At 42.2% G+C, this 25,140-nt stretch overlaps 1 protein-coding gene across 9 annotated transcripts in view; it reads left to right on the top strand.

The window, feature by feature from the left end:
* Positions 1–25,140, top strand: part of gria1b (glutamate receptor, ionotropic, AMPA 1b) — a 120,209-nt gene that overhangs the window by 37,905 nt on the left and 57,164 nt on the right. For all 9 annotated transcript variants that reach the window (XR_007937297.1, XR_007937294.1, XR_007937295.1 and 6 more), the window contains exon 3: positions 14,735–14,974. Coding sequence is in view for 5 of the 9 variants with exons in the window: in XM_051937964.1 (XP_051793924.1) it covers positions 14,735–14,974 (240 nt within the window). In the remaining 4 variants the exon portion in view is untranslated. The remainder of the gene's footprint in view (positions 1–14,734; positions 14,975–25,140) is intronic.

Raw genomic sequence — 25,140 nt, 5'->3', positions numbered from 1 at the left:
AGAGGTCTAGATGTTCATAGAGGTCCAGGTGTTCATAGAGGTCTAGGTGTTCATAGAGGTCTAGGTGTTCATAGAGGTCCAGGTGTTCATAGAGGTCTACGTGTTCATAGAGGTCTAGGTGTTCATAGAGGTCTAGGTGTTGGTGTTCATACACAATAAGAATGATCTTTCTGATCTGGTTTCTAATCAAATGCTGGACTCTTTTGGGTTAATATGCCCCAAATAAATAGGCTCTAAATGGTCTCCTGGTGTTGGCAGCAGAGGTCCTGACCTCCATATCCGTCCTGGTGAATGTTCTGCTGCAGTAATGAGCACTCAGATGGAGTCTCTGCATCAGAACGCTGCATTCATGTCAGCAAACCAGCTGAACAGAGCGGAAGACGCCTTAATGGGAGTGAAATGAAGTGAGGGAGTCGTGGAGGCAGCATGTAGCCACGATCCATTCCTCCATGACCTCCTGCTAACACCACCCACCGTCCAGGACTCCACCAGGCTCCTTCCACAGGAATGGCTTCAGGCCGAGTGGCGGAAAATCCATCCGTCAGCAGAGACGGAGTGAAATGAAATGGGAGGAACAGTCCTCAGAGCGCCGCTGTTATTTTCAGTCCAGGTCATTCCTCATGTCGTTAAATTGCTGTATGATGGCGTGGAGGCAGAATTAAACGAGATGAATCCTACAAACGTAGACACTCACTAGGTTGGCTTGTTTAGTCTGTACAAGGACTGACAGATGTTCCTCAGACGTTCTCTTTACGTTACCATCACATGTTAAACTAACGCTGTGACCGTCTGATCTGGAGTGTTCTTTAAAATAACCTCTATCAGGCCAACCTCTCTGTAGGGCTAATGCCTCGCAGTCTTCAGTAGATGTTTCAGTTTCCAGATGTTTCCTAAACATCTTGCAGTCTTTAGTAGATGCTGCAGTTTCCAGATGTTCCCTAAATGCCTCGCAGTCTATTAGTAGATGGTGCAGTTTCCAGATCTTCCCTAAATGCCTCGCAGTCTTGAGTAGATGCTGTATTTTCCAGATATTCCCTGAACGCCTCGGAGTCTTCAGTTTTCCGTCACTCAGATCAAACAGATGATTTTTCTGTGAATCGTTGGCGGTTTGCTCGTCAAATCCAGACGTTGGTTCAGAGCAGCAGCTGGTCTTTGAGGTCTGGACGGAGGAGGAGGAGGAGGACGTTAATCAGTTTGTCTTCTGTCTCCTGCCAGGAGGTCTCTTATCAGGAGGCCACAGAAGGAAGGAACTGTGTTTTTGTTGTTTGTTGTTTATCGTGTTGTTTAGGCAGGAGGCCGGTGAACGGCTGATTGGGTGATGTCTCGTCCTTCAGGACTCTCGTAGTTTCTCTGAACTCCGACGGGGAATGAGGAGAAACAAAGACGTTTATCTGCAGCACAAAAAGAAAGAGCCGGGAAGCCTGAGAGACAGAGGGATTATCTCTAATTAATAATCTGAATCCTGAGGTTCATGTTGGACAAACAGCAGTGCTCCAGGTTCTGTTCTCTCTGAACTGAAGCAACAAAGGAGAACATGAGGGAGCACCTGGCGTAAAGCTGAAGAACAGCTGGATGGGTTTCATTTATCAGTCCAGATCTCACAGCTTCCTGTAGCTCCTTTAAATTAGAACCTTCCAGACCGTGGTGGACAGTTTAGTTATCAGCTATTTGGGACCCAACAATAAGTTCTGTTAAATATTTTGAACGGATTTAGAGAATTTTGTGATTTCAGACCTTGAAATTGTCGTATTTGGTTCAATATCTGCAGAAATTAAACTGTGATGAGAACAAACAGAACAGCTGATAGCAGATTAGATGGATCTAGCAGAGGACACGGTTTCATTATTAGTCCTGGAAAATGGAAGAAAAAGTTCTAAAAACGGGCTGCACAGTGCAGTAGTGGTTATCACTTTGGCCTTGCAGCAAGAAGATCCCCGGTTCAAATCCCGGCCTGGGTCTGGGATCTTTCTGCATGGAGTTTGCATGTTCTCCCTGTGCATGCGTGGGTTTTCTCCGGGTACTCCGGCTTCCTCCCACAGTCCAAAACATGCTGAGGTTAATTGGTTACTCTAAATTGTCCGTAGGTGTGAATGTGAGTGTGATTGTGTGTCTGTATATGTAGCCCTGTGACAGACTGGTGACCTGTCCAGGGTGTCCCCTGCCTTCACCCGAGTCAGCTGGGATAGACTCCAGCACCCCCCATGACCCTAGTGAGGATGAAGCGATGTTTAGAGAATGGATGGAAGTTCTAAAACCAGGCTGGTGGAGCGTCTCCATGGATGGATCCATGTTTCTACTAAAATCCAGTCTTTGGTCCACATTTCTCCAACTGTTGAGGCTCAAACATCAGTAGGATCTGATGTGTTAAAGTTTGACCAGACAAGGTTCCAGTTTTTAGATGTTCAGACTAAATATTGACGTAGACTCATTGGTAGGAACCAGAACCTGGAGTTCATAGAGGTCCAGATGTTCATCGGGGTCTAGGTGTTCATAGAGGTCTAGGTGTTCATAGAGGTCTAGGTGTTCATAGAGGTCTAGGTGTTCATAGAGGTCTAGGTGTTCATAGAGGTCTAGGTGTACGTAGAGGTCTAGGTGTACGTAGAGGTCTAGGTGTTCATAGAGGTCTAGATGTTCATAGAGGTCTAGGTGTTCATAGAGGTCTAGATGTTCATAGAGGTCTAGGTGTTCATAGAGGTCTAGGTGTTCATAGAGTGTTCATAGAGGTCTAGGTGTTCATAGAGGTCTAGATGTTCATAGAGTGTTCATAGAGGTCTAGGTGTTCATAGAGGTCTAGATGTTCATCGAGTGTTCATAGAGGTCTGGATGATCAAGTAATTTCCAGATTGAATTCTGGGTAAAATCTCTGTGGACTCCTGAAATGTAAATGTAGACATGGAGGCAGCAGAGAGACTGAAACCTGTGTGTGTCTGTTGTGTGTTTCAGTGTGTGTCTGTTGTGTATCAGAGCTGCGTACTCAGCAGCAGATTATTGCAGTGATGCCTGGAGGCAGGAGTCGCCTAAATGACTTTACACTCAGAGTGTGTGTGTGTGTGTGTGTGTGTGTGTGTGTGTGTGTGTGTGTGTGTGTGTGTGTGTGTGTGTGTGTGTGTGTGGCCTCCAGGAAGGCTTCTATTTAATGTATTATTCAGCATTGCTGCTAAACACATTAATTAGAGCCTGGGGTTCTGTGGGAGTTTAAAACCTCCAATCAGCTCCTTTAATTCAAACTGAAGCTCCCATCATGGACCTGCTGACTTCCTGTTTGACGAACCTTTATTGGACTGTGAGCTGACAGCAGTTTGAGGCTTTTAGTTCAGTTTGAGCTGCTTATTTTAACATCTAGACCTCTATAAAGACGTGTCTTCTGACGTATTTTGATAAAATTAACTAAACCATAAACATATTAATTTACGTTGACTGTGAAAAAAACAACAAAAACAGATGATCATAACTGTACATAATGTCAGCATTCTGTATTTTCATGAACACTGACTTGTTTGATGGTGTGATACAGATTTACTGGATTTAAATTCGATAAAGACGTCCTCGTGTTCCAGATATTTGCGGTTATTTTCACTCATTGGACTGTTTTTCAACGTTCTGGTTTCTTTGATATATTTTTTGCTGCAGATCTTTAAGTATTTCTGGGTGTTTTTCCAGTCACGAGGCAGATGTCAGTGAAACATTAGCTGTGAATGAGACTGAACCCTGGGTAAGGTTCGGATGAATGGACGGAGGAGGAGACCTTCTGATCTTCACACTTTAAGCGGTCAGTCTGGAGGCTGAATCTGGACGTCACTTCAGATCAGACAGAGGAGATCAGAGACGTCAAAGCGGTGGAGGGTTCACTAAGCCACAGAAAGAAATTAAAAGACCAAAACGTGGAATCTTGATTAAAAGATGTAAAATCAACACAGCACCATGGAGAAGTTAGTAGAAAGAGACCAAGGAGGACGGAGGAGAACCTGCTCCTGGTTCTCCTCCGTCCTCCTCCTGGCTTCCAGATGTGGTCTTGGTGGGTCTCAGCTGTGCAGCCGGAGGTCGTGTTTAAATAAAGCTCCGTCTGAACGCCTCCAGACGTCTGAGAGGAGGTCGGCTCGGCCTCCGTCCTCCTCCAGCCGGTCAGCTGGTGTAGGACGGTCAGAGGGACCTTATGGTTCCACGCCTCTCACTGTCTTCAGGTTTTATCAGAAACTGGGTAATTAACACTCACGCTTTTTTTAAAATCTCAATTTAACGTTTGAAAATGTGGAAAAAAAAATATTTTCACAGTAAAAACTTCCACATGTTCAACATTTTTGGGAAATTCTTTCTTTCAGAAAAATAAAAACTTAAGAAATTATGGAAATTATTGGTTTTGTGTCTCTTTATGGTTGTTTTGTGTCTTTTTGTGGTTATTTCATGTCTCTGTGTGGTCATTTGTGTGTCTTTGTTGTATTGTGTATCTTTGTGGTTGTTTTGTGTCTCTTTATGGTTGTTTTGTGTCTTTTTGTGGTTATTTTGTGTCTCTGTGGTTGTTTTGTGTCTCTTTGTGGTTATTTCATGTCTCTGTGTGGTCATTTGTGTGTCTTTGTTGTATTGTGTATCTTTGTGGTCGTTTTGTGTCTCTGTGGTTGTTTTGTGTCTCTGTGGTCGTTTTGTGTCTCTGTGGTTGTTTTGTGTCTCTGTGGTCGTTTTGTGTCTCTGTGGTGGTTTTGTGTCTCTGTGGTTGTTTTGTGTCTCTGTGGTCGTTTTGTGTCTCTGTGGTTGTTTTGTGTCTCTGTGGTTGTTTTGTGTCTCTGTGGTTGTTTTGTGTCTCTGTGGTCGTTTTGTGTCTCTTTGGTTGTTTTGTGTCTCTGTGGTTGTTTTGTGTCTCTTTGTGGTCGTTTTGTGTCTCTGTGGTCGTTTTGTGTCTCTTTGTGGTCGTTTTGTGTCTCTGTGGTCGTTTTGTGTCTCTGTGGTCGTTTTGTGTCTCTTTGTGGTCGTTTTGTGTCTCTGTGGTTGTTTTCTGTCTCTCTGTGGTTGTTTTGTGTCTCTGTGGTCGTTTTGTGTCTCTCTGTGGTTGTTTTGTGTCTCTGTGGTTGTTTTGTGTCTCTTTGTGGTTGTTTTGTGTCTCTTTGTGGTTATTTCATGTCTCTGTGTGGTCATTTGTGTGTCTTTGTTGTATTGTGTATCTCTGTGGTTGTTTTGTGTCTCTGTGGTCGTTTTGTGTCTCTTTGGTTGTTTTGTGTCTCTGTGGTTGTTTTGTGTCTCTTTGTGGTCGTTTTGTGTCTCTGTGGTCGTTTTGTGTCTCTTTGTGGTCGTTTTGTGTCTCTGTGGTCGTTTTGTGTCTCTCTGTGGTTGTTTTGTGTCTCTGTGGTTGTTTTCTGTCTCTTTGTGGTCGTTTTGTGTCTCTGTGGTCGTTTTGTGTCTCTCTGTGGTTGTTTTGTGTCTCTGTGGTCGTTTTGTGTCTCTCTGTGGTTGTTTTGTGTCTCTGTGGTTGTTTTGTGTCTCTTTGTGGTTATTTCATGTCTCTGTGTGGTCATTTGTGTGTCTTTGTTGTATTGTGTATCTTTGTGGTTGTTTTGTGTCTCTGTGGTCGTTTTGTATCTCTGTGTGGTCATTTGTGTGTCTTTGTTGTATTGTGTATCTTTGTGGTCGTTCTGTGTCTCTTTGTGGTCGTTTTGTGTGTCTTTGTGGTGGTTTTGTGTCTCTGTGGTTGTTTTGTGTCTCTGTGGTCGTTTTGTGTCTCTTTGTGGTTGTTTTGTGTCTCTTTGTGGTGGTTTTGTGTCTCTGTGGTGGTTTTGTGTCTCTGTGGTTGTTTTGTGTCTCTTTGTGGTTGTTTTGTGTCTCTGTGGTTGTTTTGTGTCTCTTTGTGGTCGTTTTGTGTCTCTGTGTGGTCATTTGTGTGTCTTTGTTGTATTGTGTATCTTTGTGGTCGTTCTGTGTCTCTTTGTGGTGGTTTTGTGTCTCTGTGGTGGTTTTGTGTCTCTTTGTGGTTGTTTTGTGTGTCTTTGTGGTGGTTTTGTGACTCTGTGTGGTCGTTTTGTGTCTCTGTGTGGTCATTTGTGTGTCTTTGTTGTATTGTGTATCTTTGTGGTCGTTCTGTGTCTCTTTGTGGTCGTTTTGTGTGTCTTTGTGGTGGTTTTGTGACTCTGTGTGGTCGTTTTGTGTCTCTTTGGTTGTTTTGTGTCTCTGTGGTTGTTTTGTGTCTCTGTGGTCGTTTTGTGTCTCTTTGTGGTTGTTTTGTGTCTCTGTGGTTGTTTTGTGTCTCTTTGTGGTCGTTTTGTGTCTCTGTGGTTGTTTTGTGTCTCTTTGTGGTCGTTTTGTGTCTCTGTGTGGTCATTTGTGTGTCTTTGTTGTATTGTGTATCTTTGTGGTCGTTCTGTGTCTCTTTGTGGTGGTTTTGTGACTCTGTGTGGTCGTTTTGTGTCTCTTTGTGGTTGTTTTGTGTATCTTTGTGGTGGTTTTATGACTCTGTGGTGGTTTTGTGACTCTGTGTGGTCGTTTTGTGTCTCTTTGTGGTTGTTTTGTGTATCTTTGTGGTGGTTTTGTGTCTCTTTGTGGTCGTTTTGTGTCTCTGTGGTGGTTTTGTGTCTCTTTGTGGTCGTTTTGTGTCTCTTTGTGGTTGTTTTGTGTATCTTTGTGGTGGTTTTGTGACTCTGTGGTGGTTTTGTGACTCTGTGTGGTCGTTTTGTGTCTCTTTGTGGTTGTTTTGTGTATCTTTGTGGTGGTTTTGTGTCTCTTTGTGGTCGTTTTGTGTCTCTTTGTGGTTGTTTTGTGTCTCTTTGTGGTCGTTTTGTGTCTCTTTGTGGTGGTTTTGTGTCTCTGTGGTGGTTTTGTGACTCTGTGTGGTCGTTTTGTGTCTCTTTGTGGTTGTTTTGTGTATCTTTGTGGTGGTTTTGTGTCTCTTTGTGGTCGTTTTGTGTCTCTGTGGTGGTTTTGTGTCTCTTTGTGGTCGTTTTGTGTCTCTGTGGTGGTTTTGTGTCTCTTTGTGGTTGTTTTGTGTCTCTGTGGTGGTTTTGTGTCTCTTTGTGGTTGTTTTGTGTCTCTGTGGTCGTTTTGTGTCTCTTTGTGGTTGTTTTGTGTCTCTGTGGTTGTTTTGTGTCTCTGTGGTTGTTTTGTGTCTCTTTGTGGTCGTTTTGTGTCTCTGTGGTTGTTTTGTGTCTCTTTGTGGTCGTTTTGTGTCTCTGTGTGGTCATTTGTGTGTCTTTGTTGTATTGTGTATCTTTGTGGTCGTTTTGTGTCTCTTTGTGGTTGTTTTGTGTCTCTGTGGTTGTTTTGTGTCTCTTTGTGGTCGTTTTGTGTCTCTGTGTGGTCATTTGTGTGTCTTTGTTGTATTGTGTATCTTTGTGGTCGTTCTGTGTCTCTTTGTGGTGGTTTTGTGTCTCTGTGGTGGTTTTGTGACTCTGTGTGGTCGTTTTGTGTCTCTTTGTGGTTGTTTTGTGTATCTTTGTGGTGGTTTTGTGTCTCTTTGTTTTCGTTTTGTGTCTCTTTATGGTTGTTTTGTGTCTTTTTGTGGTTATTTTGTGTCTCTGTGGTTGTTTTGTGTCTCTTTGTGGTTATTTCATGTCTCTGTGTGGTCATTTGTGTGTCTTTGTTGTATTGTGTATCTTTGTGGTCGTTTTGTGTCTCTGTGGTTGTTTTGTGTCTCTGTGGTCGTTTTGTGTCTCTGTGGTTGTTTTGTGTCTCTGTGGTCGTTTTGTGTCTCTGTGGTGGTTTTGTGTCTCTGTGGTTGTTTTGTGTCTCTGTGGTCGTTTTGTGTCTCTGTGGTTGTTTTGTGTCTCTGTGGTTGTTTTGTGTCTCTGTGGTTGTTTTGTGTCTCTGTGGTCGTTTTGTGTCTCTTTGGTTGTTTTGTGTCTCTGTGGTTGTTTTGTGTCTCTTTGTGGTCGTTTTGTGTCTCTGTGGTCGTTTTGTGTCTCTTTGTGGTCGTTTTGTGTCTCTGTGGTCGTTTTGTGTCTCTGTGGTCGTTTTGTGTCTCTTTGTGGTCGTTTTGTGTCTCTGTGGTTGTTTTCTGTCTCTCTGTGGTTGTTTTGTGTCTCTGTGGTCGTTTTGTGTCTCTCTGTGGTTGTTTTGTGTCTCTGTGGTTGTTTTGTGTCTCTTTGTGGTTGTTTTGTGTCTCTTTGTGGTTATTTCATGTCTCTGTGTGGTCATTTGTGTGTCTTTGTTGTATTGTGTATCTCTGTGGTTGTTTTGTGTCTCTGTGGTCGTTTTGTGTCTCTTTGGTTGTTTTGTGTCTCTGTGGTTGTTTTGTGTCTCTTTGTGGTCGTTTTGTGTCTCTGTGGTCGTTTTGTGTCTCTTTGTGGTCGTTTTGTGTCTCTGTGGTCGTTTTGTGTCTCTCTGTGGTTGTTTTGTGTCTCTGTGGTTGTTTTCTGTCTCTTTGTGGTCGTTTTGTGTCTCTGTGGTCGTTTTGTGTCTCTCTGTGGTTGTTTTGTGTCTCTGTGGTCGTTTTGTGTCTCTCTGTGGTTGTTTTGTGTCTCTGTGGTTGTTTGTGTCTCTTTGTGGTTATTTCATGTCTCTGTGTGGTCATTTGTGTGTCTTTGTTGTATTGTGTATCTTTGTGGTTGTTTTGTGTCTCTGTGGTCGTTTTGTATCTCTGTGTGGTCATTTGTGTGTCTTTGTTGTATTGTGTATCTTTGTGGTCGTTCTGTGTCTCTTTGTGGTCGTTTTGTGTGTCTTTGTGGTGGTTTTGTGTCTCTGTGGTTGTTTTGTGTCTCTGTGGTCGTTTTGTGTCTCTTTGTGGTTGTTTTGTGTCTCTTTGTGGTGGTTTTGTGTCTCTGTGGTGGTTTTGTGTCTCTGTGGTTGTTTTGTGTCTCTTTGTGGTTGTTTTGTGTCTCTGTGGTTGTTTTGTGTCTCTTTGTGGTCGTTTTGTGTCTCTGTGTGGTCATTTGTGTGTCTTTGTTGTATTGTGTATCTTTGTGGTCGTTCTGTGTCTCTTTGTGGTGGTTTTGTGTCTCTGTGGTGGTTTTGTGTCTCTTTGTGGTTGTTTTGTGTGTCTTTGTGGTGGTTTTGTGACTCTGTGTGGTCGTTTTGTGTCTCTGTGTGGTCATTTGTGTGTCTTTGTTGTATTGTGTATCTTTGTGGTCGTTCTGTGTCTCTTTGTGGTCGTTTTGTGTGTCTTTGTGGTGGTTTTGTGACTCTGTGTGGTCGTTTTGTGTCTCTTTGGTTGTTTTGTGTCTCTGTGGTTGTTTTGTGTCTCTGTGGTCGTTTTGTGTCTCTTTGTGGTTGTTTTGTGTCTCTGTGGTTGTTTTGTGTCTCTTTGTGGTCGTTTTGTGTCTCTGTGGTTGTTTGTGTCTCTTTGTGGTCGTTTTGTGTCTCTGTGTGGTCATTTGTGTGTCTTTGTTGTATTGTGTATCTTTGTGGTCGTTCTGTGTCTCTTTGTGGTGGTTTTGTGACTCTGTGTGGTCGTTTTGTGTCTCTTTGTGGTTGTTTTGTGTATCTTTGTGGTGGTTTTATGACTCTGTGGTGGTTTTGTGACTCTGTGTGGTCGTTTTGTGTCTCTTTGTGGTTGTTTTGTGTATCTTTGTGGTGGTTTTGTGTCTCTTTGTGGTCGTTTTGTGTCTCTGTGGTGGTTTTGTGTCTCTTTGTGGTCGTTTTGTGTCTCTTTGTGGTTGTTTTGTGTATCTTTGTGGTGGTTTTGTGACTCTGTGGTGGTTTTGTGACTCTGTGTGGTCGTTTTGTGTCTCTTTGTGGTTGTTTTGTGTATCTTTGTGGTGGTTTTGTGTCTCTTTGTGGTCGTTTTGTGTCTCTTTGTGGTTGTTTTGTGTCTCTTTGTGGTCGTTTTGTGTCTCTTTGTGGTGGTTTTGTGTCTCTGTGGTGGTTTTGTGACTCTGTGTGGTCGTTTTGTGTCTCTTTGTGGTTGTTTTGTGTATCTTTGTGGTGGTTTTGTGTCTCTTTGTGGTCGTTTTGTGTCTCTGTGGTGGTTTTGTGTCTCTTTGTGGTTGTTTTGTGTCTCTGTGGTGGTTTTGTGTCTCTTTGTGGTTGTTTTGTGTCTCTGTGGTTGTTTTGTGTCTCTTTGTGGTTGTTTTGTGTCTCTTTGTGGTCGTTTGTGTCTCTGTGGTGGTTTTGTGTCTCTTTGTGGTCGTTTTGTGTCTCTGTGGTGGTTTTGTGTCTCTTTGTGGTTGTTTTGTGTCTCTGTGGTGGTTTTGTGTCTCTTTGTGGTTGTTTTGTGTCTCTTTGTGGTCGTTTTGTGTCTCTGTGGTGGTTTTGTGTCTCTTTGTGGTCGTTTTGTGTCTCTGTGGTGGTTTTGTGTCTCTTTGTGGTTGTTTTGTGTCTCTGTGGTGGTTTTGTGTCTCTTTGTGGTTGTTTTGTGTATCTTTGTGGTGGTTTTGTGTCTCTTTGTGGTCGTTTTGTGTCTCTGTGGTGGTTTTGTGTCTCTTTGTGGTTGTTTTGTGTCTCTTTGTGGTCGTTTTGTGTCTCTGTGGTGGTTTTGTGTCTCTTTGTGGTCGTTTTGTGTCTCTGTGGTGGTTTGTGTCTCTTTGTGGTTGTTTTGTGTCTCTGTGGTGGTTTTGTGTCTCTTTGTGGTTGTTTTGTGTCTCTGTGGTCGTTTTGTGTCTCTTTGTGGTCGTTTTGTGTCTCTGTGGTTGTTTTGTGTCTCTGTGGTTGTTTTGTGTCTCTTTGTGGTCGTTTTGTGTCTCTGTGGTTGTTTTGTGTCTCTTTGTGGTCGTTTTGTGTCTCTGTGTGGTCATTTGTGTGTCTTTGTTGTATTGTGTATCTTTGTGGTCGTTTTGTGTCTCTTTGTGGTTGTTTTGTGTCTCTGTGGTTGTTTTGTGTCTCTTTGTGGTCGTTTTGTGTCTCTGTGTGGTCATTTGTGTGTCTTTGTTGTATTGTGTATCTTTGTGGTCGTTCTGTGTCTCTTTGTGGTGGTTTTGTGTCTCTGTGGTGGTTTTGTGACTCTGTGTGGTCGTTTTGTGTCTCTTTGTGGTTGTTTTGTGTATCTTTGTGGTGGTTTTGTGTCTCTTTGTTTTCGTTTTGTGTCTCTGTGGTGGTTTGTGTCTCTTTGTGGTCGTTTTGTGTCTCTGTGGTGGTTTTGTGTCTCTTTGTGGTTGTTTTGTGTCTCTGTGGTGGTTTTGTGTCTCTTTGTGGTTGTTTTGTGTCTCTGTGGTGGTTTTGTGTCTCTTTGTGGTCGTTTTGTGTCTCTGTGGTGGTTTTGTGTCTCTGTGGTGGTTTTGTGTCTCTTTGTGGTTGTTTTGTGTCTCTGTGGTTGTTTTGTGTCTCTTTGTGGTCGTTTTGTGTCTCTGTGGTTGTTTTGTGTCTCTGTGGTTGTTTTGTGTCTCTTTGTGGTTGTTTTGTGTCTCTGTGGTGGTTTTGTGTCTCTTTGTGGTTGTTTGTGTCTCTGTGGTGGTTTTGTGTCTCTGTGGTGGTTTTGTGTCTCTTTGTGGTTGTTTTGTGTCTCTGTGGTTGTTTTGTGTCTCTGTGGTTGTTTTGTGTCTCTTTGTGACTCTTTGTGGTCGTTTTGTGACTCTGTGGTGGTTTTGTGTCTCTTTGTGGTCGTTTTGTGTCTCTGTGGTGGTTTTGTGTCTCTGTGGTGGTTTTGTGTCTCTTTGTGGTTGTTTGTGTCTCTGTGGTTGTTTTGTGTCTCTGTGGTTGTTTTGTGTCTCTTTGTGACTCTTTGTGGTCGTTTTGTGACTCTGTGGTGGTTTTGTGTCTCTTTGTGGTCGTTTTGTGTCTCTGTGGTGGTTTTGTGTCTCTTTGTGGTGGTTTTGTGACTCTTTGTGGTCGTTTTGTGACTCTGTGTGGTTGTTTTGTGTCTCTGTGGTGGTTTTGTGTCTCTTTGTGGTCGTTTTGTGTCTCTGTGGTGGTTTGTGTCTCTTTGTGGTGGTTTTGTGACTCTTTGTGGTCGTTTTGTGACTCTGTGGTCGTTTTGTGTCTCTGTTGTTGTGTAAAGCTGTTTATTCTCTCAGTGCTGACGCTTTATGTTTGGTAATGAAGACGTACAATCCATTAATTACTGAGAACAAACACAAACTAGCGTGGGTTTAATGAGGCTGATTGATAACGGAGACAGATGTTTGTGTGTTTTCCATCACCTTTCCGCTTTGCTGCACATCTGGACGCCGTTGTGAACACAGATCAGCAGAAAGAGTCCCAGGGCTGCCAGCATCTGGCGCTCTGACCTCTGATGGAGGAGCTGCTGTCGTCCCAGCGGGGCACTAACGCTAACAGACAGATAGCTCGTTAGCATCCGCCTGCAGGCACACGGCTATAGTTAGCATGTTAGCACTGATAGCAGGGCCCCACAGGGAGCAGTTATTTAGAGGGTTGTTGTTAGCATGTTAGCACTGGACACACACACACAATAACACACACTCATTTTTGTCCTCTGCTAACGCTTTGAGTTCAGTTTTAAAATGACACATTTAGAATCAGTCCGTTCTGATTAAATATCAGAACTTTCAGCTCAGATCTGGTGGTTTTTCCTTTTAAAGTTGAGAATGTTTTTGTTTTGTTTTCTTTTGTTTTTACAGTTTCTGTCTGATAAATGGAGTGATTTTTATTTGTTTTATTCTCTTTGTTAAAAACAGGATCCTGAGGAGTAAATTCTATCGACTGGTTTCATCAGAACCTAATTAGAATGTAAAACAAACATACACCAGTTCTGGAGCAGCTGAAGTTCTGATAGACTTTAGGCTCAATACGGACTCTTAGTTCTGGTTTGGTTTTAATCTGGTTCTGGTTTAGTTTTGGTTTGGTTCTAATCTGGTTCTGGTTTAGTTCTGGTTTAGTTCTGGTTTGGTTTTAATCTGGTTCTGGTTTCGTTCTGGTTTGGTTCTAATCTGGTTCTGGTTTCGTTCTGGTTTCGTTCTGGTTTGGTTCTAATCTGGTTCTGGTTTCGTTCTGGTTTAGTTCTGGTTTGGTTTTAATCTGGTTCTGGTTTAGTTTTGGTTTGGTTCTAATCTGGTTCTGGTTTAGTTCTGGTTTGGTTCTCATCTGGTTTGGTTCTAATCTGGTTCTGGTTTAGTTCTGGTTTGGTTTTAATCTGGTTCTGGTTTAGTTCTGGTTTGGTTCTAATCTGGTTCAGTTCTAATCTGGTTCTGGTTTAGTTCTGGTTTGGTTCTAATCTGGTTCTGGTTTAGTTCTGGTTTAGTTCTGGTTTGGTTTTAATCCGGTTCTGTTTTGGTTCTGATTTGGTTCTAATTTGGTTCTGGTTTAGTTCTGGCTTGGTTCTAATCTGGTTCTGGTTTGGTTCTAGTTTGGTTCTGGTTTAGTTCTGGTTTAGTTCTGGTTTGGTTCTAGAGGTTTTTAGAGAGTTCCTGTCCAACCAGCTGCTGCTGAGTCCTACTGATGAGTTCTACTGGGTTCTACTGAGTTCTATTTGGTTCCACTGAGTCCTACTGAGTTCTACTAAGTTCTACTGGTTGTATTGAGTTCCGCTGGTTGTACCAGGTTCTACTGGGTCCTGCTGTGTTCTTCTGGGTTCTGCTGACTCATCTCCTGGTTCTCTCCTCGTGGTAGAACATCTGACAGCAGCTGCTGATGTTTACTCGGCCTCCAGCCTCCAGCTTTAACCTACTTTTGGTGATTTCTGCCTGAAAAAACAAATTCAATCAGCAGCTCCAGAGTAAACAGCCTCCGGCTTCCAGACACAATAAATGTGGAGAAAGTTCCCTCGTCTTCCTGGAACTCACATTAACGGAACCGACTCACACTGGAACGTTCTCCACATTTAGATGGAAATAGAAGCAGAACGACGTTAAAACCACGTGTCAGGAAAACATGAGATTAGAGACGACGATAACGGGTTTACTTAGTAAAAACACAGAAACAGAATGCTCTCATTAGAACAACTGCAGTTATACATCGAGATACACGACTAGCTCAGAAAAATTCAGATAAAATCCTGATAATTCAAGATAATTCCCAATCAATCCAAATAAATGCAGAACACTCAGAAAAATCCAGATAAACCCTAATGAATCCAAGTCAGATGAACAAATTATCATTTTAAACTAGAGCTCTTTCTATTTATGTGGCCACTGTTTGCAGTTCTTGCCTGTATTTTTAAGGTAAAAATGTAAATGAATAACATAAAAAACTGTCGACCGGTAGATGGCTAATTAATTATTAATTCACTAATTATTTGCCAATTTTCAGCCCTTAATGTACGTAATTTTCTTTAACATGAAGCCAAATGTCTGTAAAATCCAAATATTTTAGCTGATTTAAAAGCAGTTTTTCAGGTTCATTTAGTGACGTACGTCTGGGAGCAGATATTTTACAGAACAGATTTATTTAATACGGCATAGTAGTATTAAATAAATAAAATAAATGTCGTACACACCCTTAGTTCAATTAGAAATGTTTACTGGTTAAATCATTATTAATTCACTCATTATTTTCTAGTTTTAGTCCTTAATACATGTGATTTTCTTTAAAATGAAGCCAAATGTCTGTAAAATAACAATATTACCTGATTTAAAGACTTTATAATGGTGTTAGAGTTAAATATATATAATATTCAAGTCATTTTAAATATGTATATATATATATATATATATATATATATATATATATTACTTATGTATTTTTACATTCTATATATTACACATATGTTTTTCAATTATTTTTTGCTCTGATGGCGACCTAATGCACCAAAACTTTACTATTTATATTATGTTAAATTTTATTTTATTTCCTAATAAACTGATGTGTTTTTCAGTCTGGCATTCTGTTTCTCTGTTTTAATTATAATTATTTTCTTTCCTGTCTTTAGTGTTTCTGAGCCTCATGACCAGTGAACCCAGTGTCTAACTGCTCTGTGTTCCTGTGTTTCCAGTCTGCTCCCAGTTCTCCAAAGGCGTGTACGCCATCATGGGTCTGTACGACCGGAGGACCGTCAACATGCTGATGTCTTTCTGCGGCTCGCTCCATGTCTGCTTCGTCACGCCGTCCTTCCCCGTCGTCACCAACAACCAGTTCGTCCTGCAGCTCCGTCCTCAGCTGCAGGAGCCTCTGATGGCGCTGCTGGAGCACTTCTGCTGGGACCACTTCGTCTACATGTACAGCTCTGATTCAGGTAAGACAAAACCTAAAATAAACCAGAAATTAGTCTAAAATGAACCCTTCTACTGGAGCCGCTTCATCTACATGTACAGCTCTGACTCAGATAAAAGGAAATCCTGATAAATTCAGACAAATCCAAATGCACCATGGAGATCTAGCTCCTCAGCATCAGTTACCATGGAGCTCTAGCTCCTCAGCATCAGTTACCATGGAGCTCTAGCTCCTCAGCATCAGTTACCATGGAGCTCTAGCTCCTCAGCATCAGTTACCATGGAGCTCTAGCTCCTCAGCATCAGTTACCATGGAGATCTAGCTCCTCAGCATCAGTTACCATGGAGATCTAGCTCCTCAGCATCAGTTACCATGGAGATCTAGCTCCTCAGCATCAGTTACCATGGAGATCTGCCCAGGTAAACTTCTCTACGGGTCAGATCTCTGGTCTCCATCTTCCAGATGTTTTTATTCTTCTGACTTCATTCAACACAAACAGATGAAAACTTATCCCATAATACTGCTCCTGTCCTGTTGCCATGGATACAGAACCTCTGTTGGACACGACTGGAGAGTTTTCAGGCCTTTGTTCTTCCTCCTCCTCCTCTTCCTCCTTCTCCTCCTCCTCTTTCTACTCTTCCTCCTCCTCCTCTTTCTCCTCCTCTTCCTCCTCCTCTTCTTCCTTTTCTTCTCTTCCTCCCCCTCTTCCTATTCTTCCTCTTCCACCTCCTCCTCTTCTTCCTCTTCCTCCTCCTCTTCCTCCTCCTCTTCTTTCTCCTCCTCCTCTTCTTTCTCTTTCTCCTCCTCCTCCTCCTCCTCCTCCTCCTCCTCCTCTTCCTCCTCCAGAGGTCTCAGAAAGCTTTTTCATGTTCCTCAGTCTGTTCTGTAGTGTTCTCTGTTGGGTTCCTCTGAGGTTCCTATGATCTCCAGTGCTGTTTAGAACCGGATGGAGTGATGCTCGGCCAGCCGTCCTCTGATTTACACCCCAGAACCGGGGACAGATGGACGGATGGTAACCGTGGAGACGAGACCATGGCCTCGCATGAGCAGGCAGCACGGCTAACTGAGCTGAGCTAACGTCCGCTAACGCACCGCTGGAAACACAGCATACACAGACACATGCTTATTCACACGTTCACGCACTGATGCACACGCTAAGAACACGCAGAGTTTCTGGGCTGAACGAAAACTTTAACAGCTCGGGTCCACGTTCTGTTCTCTGAGTGTTTATTTCTCTGGTGACTTTTACTGTCGGCCGTTTTCTGAAAATAAACAAGATGAATGGACTGAAAGAGAATGGAATGTTGTTGGTTCTAATGTTGTTCTAATGTTGATTCTTATGTTGGTTCTATGTTGGTTCTATGTTGATGTAATTTTTTTTCTAAGTTTGACCAATGTTGGTTTTAAGTTGGTCCTAATGTTGGTCTAATGTTGGTTCTATTGTTGGTTCTATATTGATGTAATGTTTATTCTAAGGTGGACTAATGGTGGTTCTAATGTTAGTTCTAAGTTTGACTAAAGTTGGTTTTAATTTGGTCCTAATGTTGGTCTAATGTTTGTCTATTGTTGGTTCAATATTGATGTAATGTTTGTTCTACGGTATACTAATGTAGGTTCTAATGTTAGTTCTAAGTTGGTCTAATGTTGGTTCTAATGTTGGTCTATCGTTGGTTCTTTGTTGATGTAATGTTAGCTCTAATTTGGTCTAATATTGGTTCTTATGTTGGTGCTAATGTTGGTCTATCGTTGGTTCCTATGTTGGTTCTTTGTTGATGTAATGTTAGCTCTAATTTGGTCTAATATTGGTTCTTATGTTGGTTCTAATGTTGGTTCTAATGTTGGGTCTAAAGTTGGTTCTAATGTTGGGTCTTGTGAGGGATTGTCCACCTTCCCTCACTGATCAGGTGTAAGCTCCCCACTTACCCCCATTATTTTGTATATTTGTGTATATATTTAGTGTTTGGTATTTCACCACTGCACACACAAGTTACCATATTGATTATTATTCCTTTACAGTTATTTTCCCCATTATTCCTGTGTAGTAGCTAAAGATTGGATCCTTATTTAGTTAGTTGCACATAGAAGTTTATTGGTTGATTTCCAGCTTCCTCATGAGTTTCTCCTTTCTTTGAGGTGATTGGCTGGGGTACTCCATGGACATGTGAGTGCAGTCCAGGTGCTGTTCATCTCCCCTGATTGGACTGAGCCAAGTGGCCTCATGGGAGAGGAAGTTGGGCTGGGGAAAACGTATTGTAGTGGGTAAATAAAGTAACTTAAAGGGGTAGTTTGAAGTGTAAATATGAATTTGTAAATGGTAATGTGTTATGCTAACAAGAAATAGGCCTATTTTGTACATAAATAGTAAGATATTGTAAATAATTCTGCTGCACTGCTCCTTGGACTCTACCTACCAATTGGACGTAGTGGTTTAAGCTCACCTATATATTGGGTGTGAGGGGATTTTGAGGGTGTGCCTGTTCTGTGTGCTGGGGGAAATGCTGTCGGACTGCTCTGTGATGTGCTGGTGAATAAATATGAAGATCTGCATCTTCTACAAGTTTCACCGTATTCTTTTCACCATCTCAGCCGCAATAGCCATCCTGGGCAAGTAAGAGCCTCTTTTACAACCTGAATCTTGAAGTTGGTTCTAATGTCTTTGGTCCTGGTTCTCCTGACGTTGGAGCCTCCATGTAGTCGTCTTTGGTCCTGGTTCTCCTGATGTTGGATCCACCATGTAGTCGTCTTTGGTCCTGGTTCTTCCTGACGTTGGAGCCTCCAAGTAGTCGTCTTTGGTCCTGGTTCTTCCTGACGTTGGAGCCTCCATGTAGTCGTCTTTGGTCCTGGTTCTTCCTGACGTTGGAGCCTCCATGTAGTCGTCTTTGGTCCTGGTTCTTCCTGACGTTGGAGCCTCCAAGTAGTCGTCTTTGGTCCTGGTTCTTCCTGACGTTGGAGCCTCCATGTAGTCGTCTTTGGTCCTGGTTCTTCCTGACGTTGGAGCCTCCATGTAGTCGTCTTTGGTCCTGGTTCTCCTGATGTTGGATCCACCATGTAGTCGTCTTTGGTCCTGGTTCTTCCTGACGTTGGAGCCTCCAAGTAGTCGTCTTTGGTCCTGGTTCTTCCTGACGTTGGAGCCTCCAAGTAGTCGTCTTTGGTCCTGGTTCTTCCTGACGTTGGAGCCTCCATGTAGTCGTCTTTGGTCCTGGTTCTTCCTGACGTTGGAGCCTCCAAGTAGTCGTCTTTGGTCCTGGTTCTTCCTGATGTTGGAGCTAGAGACTGACATTTTTTTTGGGATTCCCGCAGGTCACAGGATTCCTGTGGGATTCCCGCGGGATGGGAGTCAGCTTTACTATTGATCACGTGATTGGGACGGTACAGGATAAAAAGTTAACGGGAGCAGACGGGAGCGGGAACCAATCAATAAGACAAAATATAATTTATGACATGCGCCGCCATTTTGTAGGTTTTTTTGCCAATAAGCCTACACTGTAATGGAAGTGAGAAGAACTACATGGCCCAGAAGCCAACAGTGCTTCCAGCCGCTGCTCTCCGCCGTAATTCAAAGAAGAAGAACAGCAATGGAGGGAGTTAACACTGGCGTAGAATCTGATGTGCTAAAAACTGATTTGCAACGAAAGTAAGAAGTAAGGACCTATCTATTAAGCTGACAGAAATGGCAGGGAAGTCGGAAATATTGCTCAGCTTCACGAGAGTCGAGTGTGACGGCGTTAACACGCCATATGCCACTTGCAAAACGTGTTTAACCATAGTTAAGTACAGCAGTGAGTCAGGGACAAGTGGTCTATTCATTCATTCAAAGGGAACAATTGCTCAATAAATAAGCAAAATGAAGCTTCATATGTTTGGGTTTATTACACTAAGGTAGGCACTTTTGTTTGGACCGAGGTAATAAATGGGTCCTAATTTTACCAGAGATGAACTGTTCCTGTTGCCATATCTTTTGAAATGAAACTGCAGAACACAAAGTAATCTAAAAAAGAACAGGGAGAAAATCAAATCAAATTCATTGTATTGCCTAAAAACTAGAGGAAGGGGGGAAAAAAAGGGAGCGGTACAGAAGTGGGAGTCATTCTGAATAGGAGTGGGATGGGAGTGGGAGCCATTTTACCAGGAGTGGGATGGGACAGGATTTTTTTTTTACTCTGGCCTGGGATTGGGACGGGACAAGATTTTTTTCTGTGGGAGTGGGATGGGACAGGAGTGAAAATCCACTTCCGTGTCACTCTCTTGTTGGAGCCTCCATGTAATCGTCTTTAGTGCTGGTTCTCCTGATGTTGGAGCCTCCATGTAGTGGTCTTCGATCCTGGTTCTCCTGACTTTGGAGCCTCCATGGAGTCGTCTTTGGTCCTGGTTCTCCTGACGTTGGAGCCACCATGTAGTCGTCTTTGGTCCTGGTTCTCCTGACGTTGGAGCCTCCATGTAGTCGTCTTTGGTCCTGGTTCTCCTGACGTTGGAGGCTCCATGTAGTCGTCTTTGGTCCTGGTTCTCCTGACTTTGGAGCCTCCATGTAGTCGTCTTTGGTCCTGGTTCTCCTGACTTTGGAGCCTCCATGGAGTCGTCTTTGGTCCTGGTTCTCCTGACGTTGGAGCCTCCATGGAGTCGTCTTTGGTCCTGGTTCTCCTGACGTTGGAGGCTCCATGTAGTCGTCTTTGGTCCTGGTTCTCCTGACGTTGGAGGCTCCATGGAGTTATCTTTAGTCCTGGTTCTGGCCACGGTGATAGAAATCTCTGTGTTCCTGTAGATCCAGTCTGACGGAGGTAAGAAGTGAGGAGGCATTGCTCTGCAGCTCTGATGTCTTTGAAGTCTGTCTTCAGTCTCGGCTCTTTGAAGTGTCTGACTTCATTTTGCTGACTTCATTTTGCTGACTTCATTTTGCTGACTCGTCTTCAGATGAACATGCAGGTGATGAGGTCAGCATCTCCGCTCTGAGATAATGAAGCATCACACAGACGTCTTTCAACATTTATTTTCTTCTCAGTAAGCTGACGCCGTGAAAACTGGGAGCATAAAGACACACAAACATTTCAGAAATACACAAAGTTTTACAAAAAGCGTCTCTAATTAGAGGAATTCCAAAAGAAAGCTTTTGAAGCTAGTTTTCTGAGATTAGATGGGTCCCATATGCTAGCTCACCATCCATACGAAGCACTGTAATATGAAATAAATGAAACTTAAAGGTCACATTTCCGGTGTGTCCTTCAGACCAGCAGTCGTTCTGTTTTTATTCCACGTCATTTCTCTGCAGCCGGACTGCATTACCCACAATCCCACAGGTGTGACCCGGAACTTACATGGTGGTCATGTGATGTGTTTCTTTCTCCATCAGATGAACTTTGTGTACAACAGTGTTAGATTTTAAACCAAACATCGGGTTTCAAAGTTACCGTTTTGAACATCCTATTTATTGAGCTTCTAATTAGTTTTAATGACCACAGGAAGTCACAGATTTATTAAATAATAACTGGCCTGAGACTAGAAATCTCAAAGTGATTGTTGGACACTTAGCAACGAGGTTAGCTCTGTTTCCTGTCTGTCAGACTGGAAAGTAAAACTGGAAAAATCTGTTTTATTTTGAAAAACTTTCTGCAGAGATATTTCCTGTTCTGTGGGACTCCTGGTTTCCCTGAATGTGTTTAATATTTGTGAAAAATGTCTTAAAATCTGCCCAGAATGACTCAAAATGCTTTCCTAAGTGACTCCAAACTGGTCCAAAATGAGTCGAATTGTCCAAAATATCAATAATTGACAATAATCTGCCATTAAAAACAAAAGTTTCAGTCCAGGTTGGTCTAGTGTCTCCATAAAGGTCCTGTCAGTGTTTATCTATGGATGGATCCATGTGTCTACTAAAATACAGTCTTTGGTCCACATTTTTCCAACTTTTGTTTCTGTAACATCAGTAGAATCTGATATGTTCAAGTTTGTCCCTTTTTTTTGCTACTTTTACTTGAAACTTGATCAAAATGACTCCAGTTTGGTCCCAGACATGAGAAATATTGTGCAAAATGTCTTAAAATCTGCCCAGAACGACTCATTTTCCCCTAAATGACTCCAAAATGGTCCAATATAACGCAAACATGTGTACTGTCAATAGTAGATAATTACTGGTCCTAAAAAAATGGAAAAAGGTACAGAATATTCAGTCCAGGCTGGTCTAGTGTCTCCATATAGTTACCATAAGTGTATATCTATGGATGGATCCATGTTTCTACTAAAATAATGTCTTTGGTTCACATTTCTTCAACTTTTATTTCTCTAACATCAGTAGAATCTGATGTGTGAATTGATCCTGATATCATTTCTAGCTGATATGAGCTCTGTAATAAACAGAGTTTACATTCAGAATAAACTTTTCTCTCCTGGCCGTTATAAAAACAACAACAAATAAGTCCACCTCACCACAAAGACCTGAAGATCCAGAGAAGGTCTGGATGTTCAGTTCAACTGTGTTCATTCCAAACCCTTATTTCTGATCTTTATGTTCTGTCTCCCTAATGACTAGAAAACATCCCATAATAATGAGATCTCACAGTTCCTCTGCAGGACAGAAAGCAGCAGCAGGATTGTTTTTTTCTCAGTGAAATGAGTTCTGGTGCAGAGCTGTAATTTATCTTCTGTGCATGAGTTCAGTTCCAGATGAGGAAGACGTTGGTCTGGATCCAGCAGAGATTAAGAGAAACATTCTAACAGAACACAGAGTTAGTGTTTCCATAGAGGACAGCATGCTAGCACCATTAGCATCACACCATGCTAGTACCATTAGCATCACACCATGCTAGTACCGTTAGCATCACACCATGATAGCACCCTTAGCATCACACCATTAGTATCACACCATGCTAATACCGTTAGCATCACACCATGCTAGTACTGTTAGCATCACACCATGATAGCACCGTTAGCATCACACCATTTGTATCACACCATGCTAGTACCGCAAGCATTACACCATGCTAGTACCGTTAGCATTACACCATGCTAGTACTGTTCGTATCACACCATGCTAGTACCGTTAGCATCACACCATTAGTATCACACCATGTTAGTACCGCTAGCATCACACCATGCTAATACCGTTAGCATCACACCATTACTATCACACCATGCTAGTACTGTTAGATCACACCATTAGTATCACACCATGTTAGTACCGCTAGCATCACACCATGCTAATACCGTTAGCATCACACCATGCTAGTACCATTAGCATCACACCATTACTATTACACCATGCTAGTACCGTTAGCATCACACCATTAGTATCACCCCATGCTAGTACCGTTCGCATCACACCATGCTAGCACCGTTAGCATCACATCATTAGTATCACACCATGCTAGTACCGTTAGCATCACACCATGCTAGTACCGTTAGCATCACACCATTAGTATCACATCATGCTAGTACCATTAGCATCACACATTACTATCACACCATGCTAGTACCGTTAGCATCACACCATGCTAGTACCGTTAGCATCACACCATTAGTATCACATCATGCTAGTACCATTAGCATCACACATTACTATCACACCATGCTAGTACCATTAGCATCACATCATGCTAGTACCATTAGCATCACACCGTTAGCATCACGATGACAGATGCTTGGTGGTTGGTGGCAGTAGAACTGAAATAAACGGCATCCCAGACTCACGTTGGGGTTCCGTTCCTACAGATCAGCTCCATATTTACCTAATGTCAGTGAACATCCATCCATCCTCTATACACCGCTTTATCCTCACTAGGGTCATGGGGGGTGCTGGAGTCTATCCCAGCTGACTCGGGTGAAGGCAGGGGACACCCTGGACAGGTCACCAGTCTGTCACAGGGCTACATATACAGACACACAATCACACTCACATTCACATCTACGGACAATTTAGAGTAACCAATTAACCTCAGCATGTTTTTGGACTGTGGGAGGAAGCCGGAGTACCCGGAGAAAACCCACGCATGCACAGGGAGAACATGCAAACTCCATGCAGAAAGATCCCAGGCCCACCCCAGGATTCGAACCAGGAATTGTCAGTGAACATGCCATGTTTGATTAATTTTGCATCTCGTTTTTGTTGATTTGCGTCTCGCTTTTGTCATCTCATGTCTAGTTTTTGTCAATTTGTCTCAGTTTTATCATTTTGTTTCTTGTTTTTGTTGTTTCGTTTCTTGTTTTTGTTGTTTTGTGTGTCATTTTGGACGATGGGCAGTTCATGTTAAAGCAGAGAGCATTGTGGGAGTTTAGCAGCAACGAGCACCATGACAAAGAGTAATGAGGAGGTTCATGACCTGAAATATTCCATTTTTAAACTGTAGGAACTTCAGAAGGAACACGCCAGACTTCTCTGGAAGACCTTTCTAGAAACGTCTTCCTGAAAAGTCCACCTACGATCACAGGATCTGGATGAGTTTGTTGAGGTTTCAATGTCTGTTGTTCCATTAATTCTGGAGCTAAGTTATGGGGTTTTTCTGGTTATTCTGGAGCTAGGTTATGGGGTTTTTCTAGTTATTCTGGAGCTAAGTTATGGGGTTTTTCTGGTTATTCTGGAGCTAAGTTATGGGGTTTTTCTAGTTATTCTGGAGCTAAGTTATGGGGTTTTTCTGGTTATTCTGGAGCTAAGTTATGGGGTTTTTCTAGTTATTCTGGAGCTAAGTTATGGGGTTTTTCTGGTTATTCTGGAGCTAAGTTATGGGGTTTTTCTAGTTATTCTGGAGCTAAGTTATGGGGTTTTTCTAGTTATTCTGGAGCTAAGTTATGGGGTTTTTCTGGTTATTCTGGAGCTAAGTTATGGGGTTTTTCTAGTTATTCTGGAGCTAAGTTATGGGGTTTTTCTAGTTATTCTGGAGCTAGGTTATGGGGTTTTTCTAGTTATTCTGGAGCTAGGTTATGGGGTTTTTCTAGTTATTCTGGAGCTAGGTTATGGGGTTTTTCTAGTTATTCTGGAGCTAAGTTATGGGTTTTTCTGGTTATTCTGGAGCTAAGTTATGGGGTTTTTCTGGTTATTCTGGAGCTAAGTTATGGGGTTTTTCTAGTTATTCTGGAGCTAAGTTATGGGGTTTTTCTAGTTATTCTGGAGCTAAGTTATGGGGTTTTTCTAGTTATTCTGGAGCTAAGTTATGGGTTTTTTCTAGTTATTCTGGAGCTAAGTTATGGGTTTTTTCTAGTTATTCTGGAGCTAAGTTATGGGGTTTTTCTAGTTATTCTGGAGCTAAGTTATTGGGTTTTTCTCGTTATTCTGGAGCTAAGTTATGGGGTTTTTCTAGTTATTCTGGAGCTAAGTTATGGGGTTTTTCTAGTTATTCTGGAGCTAAGTTATGGGTTTTTCTAGTTATTCTGGAGCTAAGTTATGGGTTTTTCTAGTTATTCTGGAGCTAAGTTATGGGGTTTTTCTGGTTATTCTGGAGCTAAGTTATGGGGTTTTTCTGGTTATTCTGGAGCTAAGTTATGGGGTTTTTCTGGTTATTCTGGAGCTAAGTTATGGGGTTTTTCTGGTTATTCTGGAGCTAAGTTATGGGGTTTTTCTAGTTATTCTGGAGCTAAGTTATGGGTTTTTCTAGTTATTCTGGAGCTAAGTTATGGGTTTTTCTAGTTATTCTGGAGCTAAGTTATGGGTTTTTCTAGTTATTCTGGAGCTAAGTTATGGGGTTTTTCTGGTTATTCTGGAGCTAAGTTATGGGGTTTTTCTGGTTATTCTGGAGCTAAGTTATGGGTTTTTCTAGTTATTCTGGAGCTAAGTTATGGGGTTTTTCTGGTTATTCTGGAGCTAAGTTATGGGGTTTTTCTGGTTATTCTGGAGCTAAGTTATGGGTTTTTCTAGTTATTCTGGAGCTAAGTTATGGGTTTTTCTGGTTATTCTGGAGCTAAGTTATGGGGTTTTTCTAGTTATTCTGGAGCTAAGTTATGGGGTTTTTCTAGTTATTCTGGAGCTAAGTTATGGGGTTTTTCTGGTTATTCTGGAGCTAAGTTATGGAGTTTTTCTGGTTATTCTGGAGCTAAGTTATGGGTTTTTTGGAGTATAACCCTCTGTGCTCATGTAGTTTCTTTTGTGGCCATTTTCGGTCTGTTTATGATCATTGTAAATGTTTTGTGGTCATTTCGCAATTTTTTTTGTTGTTATTTTGAGTGTGTCTCATCATTTTGTGTCTTTATATGATAATTATATGTGTCACT

Source organism: Acanthochromis polyacanthus, chromosome 17 (assembly GCF_021347895.1).
Source record: "Acanthochromis polyacanthus isolate Apoly-LR-REF ecotype Palm Island chromosome 17, KAUST_Apoly_ChrSc, whole genome shotgun sequence".
NCBI classification, from domain to species: domain Eukaryota; kingdom Metazoa; phylum Chordata; class Actinopteri; family Pomacentridae; genus Acanthochromis; species Acanthochromis polyacanthus.
This window is presented reverse-complemented; position numbering and strand designations above follow the sequence as displayed.